Source organism: Sprattus sprattus (genome assembly GCF_963457725.1).
Source record: "Sprattus sprattus genome assembly, chromosome: 19".
Classification (NCBI taxonomy): Eukaryota; Metazoa; Chordata; class Actinopteri; order Clupeiformes; family Clupeidae; genus Sprattus; species Sprattus sprattus.
In genome coordinates, this window is record NC_137917.1 from 22,410,956 (window position 1) to 22,422,098 (window position 11,143).

The 11,143-nt window shown below is 44.3% G+C and overlaps 1 protein-coding gene across 1 annotated transcript in view; it reads left to right on the forward strand.

The window, feature by feature from the left end:
• Window positions 1-111: 111 nt before the first annotated feature.
• jarid2a (jumonji and AT-rich interaction domain containing 2a) overlaps window positions 112-11,143 on the forward strand; it is a 46,641-nt gene continuing 35,609 nt past the window's right edge. Inside the window, exon 1 of the mRNA XM_080858207.1 lies at window positions 112-643. Within this exon, the coding sequence (XP_080714333.1) occupies window positions 599-643 (45 nt within the window). The 5' untranslated portion in view covers window positions 112-598. The remainder of the gene's footprint in view (window positions 644-11,143) is intronic.

Below are 11,143 nucleotides of genomic sequence, written 5' to 3' on the forward strand. Positions count from 1 at the left end.
GTAGTGTTTGGGCGTTTAATTGGGGACAGTAAAGTTGCAGGCATTTAAAGTTACCGCGAAATGTGGTCATGCGTTGTGATAGGACTGTGCTGCCGAAGAAAGACACCAGCAGTTCGTAATAACATTGGTGCCGAGGAGTTCGCACATTATCTGATAACAACGGTCAAATAACTCTGGACGTCATCTTCACCGAAATATATAGACATTTACCTAGACACGATGTAACATTTAACGATAGATAATCGCCAAGGGGGACGTTACTGCGAGTGCGGGCTGCGCTTACTGGAGGGTTGACGACGCTTTTTGTATGCCTAATGGAAGATTCTGAAATGCTTTATGGTGGATATGTTATACCGTGGTGATTTGTCGTGTCGAACCGGGATTTCCTCTTCTTGGATGTATATTTTGGAATCTTCTTTATGCGATTTGTGATTCTGCAGAATTCGAACACAGGGATAAAACAATCTCTGTCTACCTCGCCATATCGCTACCCGGGATTTAAATTATCACGTGTTATAACAACGGAACCATAAATAGTAGCCTACATCAAAATTAATGTGGCGACTCAATCTTTAGCGAATACAATCTGGATTGCAGAATGAGCAGGGAAAGACCCAAGAGGAATATCATTCAAAAGAAATTTGTAAGTGCACGTTTTATTTTATGTCTTACTAGAACAGTTTCCACATATATCTTATTGATGTTAACTTGTAACGTTACCTTAAGTACAATTTTGAAATATCCTAAACCACCTGAGAATCATGCACGATAGGTATTAATTCAAGCATACATGCCATTTGTTTATATGTGCTCTTAAACGTATCGATCAAGCCCGTCAAAGGCTTCAAACAGATGGGAGTTGTTTGTTTATAAGACGCACGTTATTACTTCAGAAATGGGGCAATACATCTGTTTATTGAGGTGTGTTCGTAAAACGGATTTTCTAAGAATATCTGGAGTCTAATAGTTGACCCCAGAAATCGCTTTGTTTGCTATTCTCAGAACGCAGGCAGCCACATTTCGCCTCTGGCTTTTCCGGGTTCTTTCGCCATCCGCGACTACTAACCCGGTTTGCATTGGCAGTCTTTTTGTAATCAATCTATTGGTGATCGAAGCACTTGGATAGCTTGGTGATCATCAAAATGGTCATGGGGTTCAAAGTGTTGCACACGGTCATGTATGTAGAATTGTCTTTAGCATGTCTCGTCTGGTTCAGGACCCTGGATGCCCACTTGATAGCTGTTGAAACCGTCTAATTTAATGCGATCATTCAGACGCAAATGTAGCCTATATGTTGGAACTAAAATTAGTGATTGACCTCAGGATTAGGACGCTTCGTTTGAGGCCTTAGGATAGCCATGAAGTCATTGTTCTCATTTTCCTACTCTATTATTTAGGGATATGACTTAACACAGTTGCAATTTGTGTTGCTGTTTACATTAATGCCAGTCTTCTGTTAAAGGAAGCATTGTATCTCCCCACCAGTAAGACCAGTTCAGTGCAACGTCAGAAACATGACAACCACAATGATGTTGACTGCCACACAGAACACAATGGAGCGGCTGATTTGTGTGGCAAATATGAGGGCTATGAACGAGATATTCTGGTATTTCAGGGACGTATGTAATAGAACTGGACTGTGGAGGATGTGTATGTTTAGTGGCATATTTGTATAGTCATTGTAAACTCTCCCATGAGAAAAGGAGAACTGTGAAGACGCTGAAATCTTCATCTGAAAAATACTGTATTTCCTCTTTTAACTGCTGTACTGCTAGTCTATTTGGTGGTTAAGGTTCATGTGCTAGCATACGTGCACAAGTTCCACCATTTGCAAAGTTAAGGCATGGTATATACAGTGAGTCACATCTCATGACATTTGATTTACAACATGGCATGCAGTGCAAAGCTGTATGTCAAGGGTGAACCCTAGAAGAAGCCGGGTGGAATACGAAATAAACTACCTGTGTTGTTCCTGACAGAATGTAAGTTTGGAGGAACAAAACCAGTAAAGGTGGACATTTGGTTGGCCTGTGCTCTGACAAGTACCTCTGCCCTTGTAGTTTAACCTCAACTCAATTAGTGTTAGACTAATTATACATGCTTGGCTTAAGAAGAAGTGGATGGAAGAACAAGTGGGCCTTTACTGCAAGAACTTAGCTAAAACGACACTTGGCTACCCCAGATAAGCACCTTTTTGTGATCAAAAGCAATGTTGACACACAAACACACACACGCAAAGTATGTTGTTTGTATTTGTGACAGTGTAAAGAAAGTCACGAGATAAAGACACCTGTTAAAACATGTCTTCTGTGTTAAGAAACTGAGTGAGAGAGAGAGAGAGAGAGAGAGAGATGACAGTGGTTGTAATTGCAAATGACAAGTGCAGGGGGGTGAGAGGACGGCTTTGCTAGACTGTTGGGTGGTGTGGTGGTCTAAAACCTAATTCACTGCCATGTGCTCTAAAACTTAATTCACTGCCATGTGTGAGGACAAGCACAGCTGCTACAAGGGTTTTGCAAATGTAAAGAGGCTGTCAGTGTTTGTTTGAGAAGGCAGGCACACAACTGACAAGTCCAGTCAAAGAATCTGACCCACTGAATGGTACACACACTCGCTCGTGCTCTCTCGTTCTGCCTTTTCCCCTTTCTGTCTGTCTCTCTCTCACACACACACACGCGCACACACACACAAGCATTATCTCTCTCTCCCTCTGTGTCTTTCACTCACTCTCACACACACACACACACACACACACACACACACACACACACACACACACACACACACACACACAAACAAACACTCACACACACACATACAGAGGGCTCTTTAAAGGCCACAGTGTTGCCTTGTGGCATTAAAACTTAATACGAGGCTCTGGCCTGACTCGAAGAGTATCGCTATAATCTGTGTCAGGCCTCTGTCGAGCTCCATCTGAACTGAGTCAACGGAACAGAGACGATCCGGCCGCTGCAGCCAGAGAGATGCGCTCAGCATGTCGTGCTTTCGGGACAGATTGTGAGCATGCGGTACAAAAATGTGACCTTTATACTTATGGAGTGTGTATGGATTGCTTGGAGAGGGAATATGAACCCTGCATCTGCGGCGGACGGGAACCTAACCCAGCCGAGCTATCTCGCAACAGTCAGCATTTCACACTTCTGATGCCCTCCTATAATTTGTTTTTGTTTACACAGTGGCTGCACCGTCTCATTACTGCCGTTATGTAATTTGATTGGGAGCAAGGATTGTGAAAAAAAAAAGAATAATTATGTAACCTTATTCCGAAGTGAACTTAACGACTTTGCTCCAGCCAGATTATTGTCAAGATAGGCCGGGAAGAAGTTTTGCCAGTGATAAGAGAGATTATCAAAGATCTGTCACTGTCCAAAGAACAATTATAATGAATGAGATCTCTTGTCTTACATAATATGCTAGACGGGTGTACAAACCTGACTAGCCTTTGCAGTTTGTTGGTATATAGTCACATAATCCACACATGTATTTTGTTCATTCAAATGTTTTGTACCAATGGTTTGTACCATGCTCCGTTAATTCAAACGCGACCTAGATCTGGTATCAACTGATTGGTACAGTATCCACAAAACAGACACTTGATGGCTCTTTGGGTGTTTTGGCCTGTGAGCCTTGCAAGCCACAAATGTATGTCTTGGCTCTCCCTTCGCTGCGAAGAAGTATGGACTTTCCACGCATCACAATCTGCTTTCACTTCAGGTCGCATTCTTTACATTTCTTTATGTCCCTCAATTTATACCAGGCAGAGCGGGTTTTTATCACAGGGCTGGTTGTCAAACCTCTGGTACATTATTCCTCTTGTGGCTTAACAGTGTTTGTCAAGAGCCCCCCCCCCCCCCCCTCTTCGCAGTAGAGAGACCAGCGGCCTCTCAGTGCAGATTCCAGTCACAGTACATTAACCGACACGTTAACAATGCGGGACACATGCACTGAATTATGGGAAACATAGATTTTCACTCATCTATTTATCGCTTTCAATTTCCATGCATTGTGGAAATATGGCTCACTAATCACACCGGACTGCCATCGGCCACAGTGGTTAAATCATCTGGGCATGGCACGTAACAAAAAAATTACAAGGAAACCAGTGCGGCTCACAATTATTGGTCAGACTTCCCTTGGAAACTGTACAGAAATGAAAAAAAAGGAAGTGGTCTCGATGCTTCTGATGTTGGATGGGATCTGATTGTTGACCGCTAGCTTTTCCTCAGTCTGACATTTTGGCAGCTGTGTTGTCATTTCGGTGACACATGCCATATGTAAATGCTGTCCGCGGTAGCTAAAGGACATGGTAACAAAAGGATTATAGCTACCTCAGCAGAATGATAAGTTTTCCTCAACAGCCACAAGATAGCCCTTATAAGTACTTGGCTTTTGGTAGCTTGAGAGGAGCTACAACAAGTGTAATTGTCCACTGACAGGCAAGTCCTAATGCTTCCAGATGTGTTGCAGTCCTCTGTAAGAACACCATCTGTTCTTGCAGTGAAAGCGAGAGAGAACGACTTAAAATTCACATAACCAACACTCAGCCGTCCACCATTTTCTTAAGAATTTTTCGAAAGTCTTTTTGCCCACTGTGGCCGATGGCAGTCTGCTGTGCATTTTTTTTGCACATATTTTTTGGGGCTCAGAAACATCTCGGGCTGTGCTTCTCGTTTGGTCGGGCACATGAGCGTGACATGCTGTAGCAGGTCCAGGTGTTTTCCATCTCAGGGCTGCAGGAGAAGCCGGCCCTGGAGTTAGGGTTAGCAGTCCTAAGGGCTCAGATACACATACGCGTTTTTGTAAAAACGCGACGCTAGGAAATGCATTGATTCCTATGGTACGGGGCGCTTTGCGTGAAAGCGCGCCGTACCATAGGAATCAATGTATTTCCTAGCGTCGCGTTTTTACAAAAACGCGTATGTGTATCTGAGCCCTAACTCAGCCTGGGGATATCCCCAGTGCAGCGAGGTGCAGGCTGCTGTTCTGCTCTGCACCTCCCATGCTCGAGCTGCTGGCCTTTGGCCTGATACTCTCTCTCTCTCTCTCTCCCTCTCTCTCTCTCTTTCTTTCTCCCTCTCTCTCTCTCTTGCTCCCTCTCTCTCTCTCTATCACTCTCTCTCTCCCTCTCTATCTCTCTTTCAGAAACTGAGCCAGGTTCTGTTTACATAGATCCTTGAGTGTGAGGCTTTCCTTCTGCGCTCTGAATGGGAGACTCTCACTCAGCTGTTGTCAGAGGAACAGTGGCACTACTGTGAGTCAGGCCTGCCCTTACAATTTGGGCTGATCAAACATAATGTTAAAAGTTTGACCTGATTTAAAAAAAAAAAAAAAAAAAAAAAAGAAAGAAATAGCTGCTGTGTGTTTTCTGTCGTTCACTGGATTGGAAATAACATTCGATTATTTCGAGTCTCCCCTCAGAGTAACTATTAATATTTAACCAACTACCATCCTGCTGGAGAGAGGGAGAAAAAAAAGAGTCCTGAAACATCTTGTGCCACTCAGGCCCAAACGAGCCGCTGTGTCCATAATGATCAATCTGTCATGGAGCAAATCCAGTTTAGAATTTCATTAGGTAAGGGCAGGAAATTGGGAGTAATGGACGATATATCTTTTCCTGGTCAGTTCACGTGACATTGGGCCTAATATAAGCTAACGAAGTAATGTGTAATGTCCAGTCTTGCCCCTTGGCGTCCTGCGGCAGTTGTGTCGTCAACGCTCGGCGTGGTAGAACTGAAATGGCCTTCCCAAGCTTGCCTCTGCTTGATATTGAACAAAGCAATCTCCCAACCCCACCCTACTGTTGAGCGTAAAGTAAATACTCCCTCATTTGGATGGACTACTTGTCAATATTTCTTCACATTGTTGTGAAGAACTTGACATGAGTGCAGAACTTTTTTTTAAGCTGCTTTTCATAGCCAGTTCTATTTTCTCTATCCAAGAATCGTTTATAAATATAGTGGTGTTCATCCTTGAGTTTCTCCATGAGGTATTTCTCTTGCAATATATTGCCAGTTAGAGGGAAGCCTGTCTTTAGAAAAGACGAGTTGAGGGCACTGACAGCATGACTGCTGTCAGAAAAGGCTTTCGACTTGACAAAAAGATGTTCCTTCAGAGCACAAATTGAAGGCTCGGAGTCCTTTTGATATAGTGTTTTGTTCACCAGTAGTACAATTACTGGTAAACCTGAATTATAGATGTGTGTCCCTGTTATTAAAATGGCCTCAAATCAGACCTGTGAGTTTCAGAAAGAGGTCGTTACGTGACTGAGCGTGGTTGTGTTCTCGGTCTAACAAAAGTATCAGTCCGCCAGACGCCGGATGGCATAAACACCCTGTTTGCTGTGAGAAGCCTCGTGTGATTTAGCGAAGCATTGTCTCTCCTAATGCCAAAACAAAGACATAAATCACCACAGGAAATATTCCAAGGTGCCAGTCATCTCCCCGAGCCCATCCCACTCCCAGACATGTCCAGCTGTGCTCTAATTAAGCAAATCACTTCTAGGATCAACACACACTCCACCGAGGCACATGCAACCAAATGAAACAAGCCTGGTTTTATATTTTATATAAATATATATGTGTGTGTGTGTGTGTGTGTGTGTGTGTGTGTACGCATGATGTTGAAAATAATTAGTACATCAGTGGCAAGACAAGATGGTGTTTTGTTTTGTTAGAGTGCACCCAGATGTAGGTTAGTTTGCTTTTGGTCTTCTGTTCCTCCTGTGCTCAGAGGCAAACCTGGCACTGATACATTATGTATCGCCACCGATGTGCCGTAGACTCAAGCATGTCCCAAGCATGTCCCTCCGTGCTTTGTGCCGCCACTCTCCTTCAGGGACCTCTTACCCACACTGGGCCCCCCTTTGTTCACAGTCTCCCTTTCTATACAAAGGGGTTAGGGGATAATATTTCACAACAGTTTTCCTTTTTTCTCTCTTTCTTTTACTGGTTTGACTGACTCGTTCCTTTCCCCTTCGCAGGGAAGGGTCAGTGCCCATCCATTTCCTTCAAATTCACAGCTGCATTCAATACTGTGGCTGAACAGACTTTTTTTTTTCTTTCTGGAAAGCCTTATGCCACCACCACCACCACCACGCACTCCTCGGACTCCTTAAGCCTGAATGCAGAAGGCAGTGGAGCGCGGAGCGCTGAGCTGATTCACGACTTGGGAAGTTTTATCCGGTGACAAAAAGCGGACAAAAGGAGAAGCATCAAGGCCCATATGAGTGAATGAGCTGTTTGATGTGTGCTAGAGAGTTATAGGTACACATGAGAGAGGGGGGAAAAGAGAGAGGGAGAGGGAGAGGGAGAGGGAGAGGGGGGGAAACAGAGAGAGAGAGCTGGGAGGCCATGGGCCATGTGGCTGTTGTCATGGAGAGGGAGGGGATGAGGAGGCGGAGCTGTGATATCTTGGCTCTCCTCGTGACAGTCTGTCTTGGCTTCTAGGTGACTATTTGGACGGTGCCGTCAGAGAGAACAAAGTGCCCTTGATAAGTGAGCTAAAACCCTGTCGTGGTGTAATCAGGCTCTTAGCGAGACCCTTGGGCATTGTCTTTTGTGTGCATTACAGCCAGTAAAAATGAGGGACAAGGGCAATAAATGGTACTGCTAAGATTTGTAGTGCTGACATATCGGCATATAAATGTTTTATTTTTTTGCCCCGAAAGGGGTGTACACAGATGAAACATATGACAGACATACTGTTGCATATTTGCAGTGTCATCATTGATTTGTTCTTATTTGATTAACTGAGAAATGAAATCATTTTTATTATGCCGCCTTTCAAACCTTGCCTTCTGAAGGAAATGGCAGCTTTACGATCAAAAGGAGATTTAGCTTTTTCCTGCAAAGTAAAGCAAATTACTACATTTTTACACAGTGAACTGGTTCCACTTTTTTTTTTTCACCTGGTAATTCAGATAAAATACAGCTGATGTAATTAAGCACACAGCTGGGGGGAAATCCAGTCACAGTCAACACTTCCCCATTTAAAAAAAGCCATCAACTGCTAACGTCAGATAAGATTCATGCGATGGTGATGTGGCCAAGCCAGCAGCTGCTTAGTGTGGATGCTAACAGATTGAGACAAGTCTAAACACCTCAGTTTTGTTCTTGGAACAAAATCCATGTTTTTCATTACTATGTTTGTAGAAGCTGGCTCTTTTGTCAGACAGAGACAAGCAGTCTCCTCCAATACTCTCTGATTGTATCACGTAAAAAAAATGATTAACCTGACAATATTCACACCGCTCATCGTTGTGAGGCTAGTCCCCTAGCAGCTAGAGGAAACAGATCAGACAGAAATTCAAGTTGAGATACGAGCACTAAATATAGCCCGAGTCTCAGGCCTTATAGGCTTGCTTTTGTTCAGTCAATGAATGCATGTCGTATCACATGAGCTCGGCATTTTCTTTTAGGCAACATAACTTTGATTCAGAGGGAAATATTCAGTCGATGGATTTACCCACTTGCTGTCTAAATCCTTTTGGCTGGCTGACGGTAACAACCCTCTGAGTCCCCCACCCCACCCCCCCCACTCACACACACCCGCCCCCACCCCCCCATTTTAAGCCTGAGTGTCATAATGGCCCTGCAGACTCTGGTTTAGAGGAAAGTATTCACCTCCTCTAGAGCTCTGCCTGCTAACCCTGATGCCTGTGTGAAATTCAGGGGAGTGGCGTGACACACTGCTTCTTTAAAAGCTCCCAGGAATTCCTGTCTCCTCGCCGAGCGAGTAGAGGAGCAAGTGCTCCCAGGAGCTGCAACTGCACGCAAATAAAATCGCAGCGTCTGTGTCTCTCTGTGTGTCTCTCTGTGTGTCTCTCTGTGTGTGTCTGTGTGTTAGTCTGTGTGCCACTGGCTCTGGTGTCTCAGAACAAGGTCACGTTCGACATGTTGGCAGAGATTCGCCAGGGCCTGCTGCCGCTGCTGTTGCTGCCTGCGCTTCTGTTTTTATGTGGCAGTGGAGTGCGGCCAAAGGAGTGTAATAATGTTGATGTGTTCTGCTTAATCCGCTGCTCCACTGATACAGAGGCCAGCTGCCGGCCACACAGGACAATCCCAGAGAGCCTGGGAGACTGAGTGCTGTTTATTTGTGTGGTCCGCCCCACATGCAAAGCCCCGACCCAGACCCAGACCAAACACACACACACACACACACACACACACACACACACACACACACACACACACACACACACACACACACACACACACACACACACACACACACACACACACACACACACACACACACACGCCCAGACCCAGACCAAACACACAGCAGACGGGCTGATTTTTTAGTGAGATGGGTGAAGCAAAGGTATTGATTTTGAAGTGGTAGGCTTCTTGTAACAAGGGCTTTTTTTAGTTTTTCTAAGAATGCTTTTCTTGCCATCCGTAGTACAAGCTTCCGGTATTTAGCGATAATGTTAACATTCAGCGTCAGTGTCATGAGATTGCATTAATGAGCTATGGTTTTGTCTTGTAGGTGACACATGTATTGCAATTTTGTAGACTTTATTCTTGTTTTAACCTCGGAAGAACAAATATATAAATCATTTCCAGTGATTAAATAATTGAAAATATAATTGAACAAGAAAATTGTTTAAGCTTGCGGATGAAATATACTCTCCCGCTGAGTAGAAAATTGTCGAACTGCTGCCCTTACATTTAAGTTGACATTTTAGATAAATAATGGTGAATAATTATCAGTGGGTGAGACCAAATGTGATGAAGCTATTCTGTCTTCTTATTACACTGACTTCATTTCATATTAGTCGCAGAATGACATCAATTGTTAATGATGATCCATCCTCATATGTGGAAGTGGATAAGTTAATATTTCTAACAATGGGGTTTAGAAAATGGGATCACAGCGTTTGCTCATTTGTGTCCTTAGTTTGCACTTGAGTCATTTGTGTTCATATCATGACCACATCATCGTCTCTCAGGTTTGCGGGATGTGACGAAGTGATAAATACTTCCCAGCGTGTTTATTTCAGACAAATACACACACACACACTAACACACACACACACACACATACCAACACATACACACACACGTGTACACACGCACGCACACACACACATACACACACACACACACACACACACACACACACACACACACACACACACACACACACACACACACACACACACACACACACACACACACACACACACACACACACATACACACACACATGCTGCCGGGTACACTGTCTTACTGAAATAACATGGCAGCATGGAGATGTTGGTGGTGTTTGGATCTGGATATGTAGCGCCTACAAGGCAAGTCTGTCCATTTTGAGCTGTCCTGTTAAATTGGGTCTGCTTTGACAGGCTATCTGTATGCAAATCTGGAACAGCGTTGCTTGAAAAGTGCGCTAAATTGTTTGTAGTCTGCTAGCGATTACGATGTGATCCCTGTCAGCGGCCGAGACATTACGGCTTGGCTGTTTGCAAGGGTTTCCCTTTCATAACATGGCTCCAAGTCCGTTTGCATGGTGGTTGATGAGGGTCCAAACCTCAAGCGTTCTCCCTCAAGTATGGAAGTCACAGTGCATCAGCTCATCTTTTGCCACTTATAAAGAAATTGAGCTGCGGCTGACGAGGGGGGATCTGCACTGGACTGGAGTGTGGAAGTGATTCACTCAGTCTCAGTCTGTGCGGTCTCACAGGTTACCACTGAGATAACAGAGCGAGCCCTCGGCCAAGTTTTTGACAATGATGTTAAATTCTTGGACATGTAGCTAAGTCTATTACGTTCTATCAGGGACCTAGCAATCAGCCTTTTTGCTGGATTTCAACCCTTTTGCCATGAGGTAAGCCATCCTTTACAGAGAGCCCTGAGTGAAAACATATCTGTGGCCTGTCGGGTGAAGGGCTTAATTTGCTCCAAATCAGTGAGTGTTTTAATCATACCACGTTGTCTTGCATGGTTTGGCTCTCGGCTGTAAGGCATAAGTCTGGAAGAGGCAGAGAGACTCTATGGAAACAGACGAGGGCATTAAAAGGCGGACGTGAGGATATTGCAATTGGCACACAGGAAACTGAGATAGTCAGAGGGTGCCTTGTGTGTCAAAGATGATTAGGTGTTTAATTTAACCCTCGGTT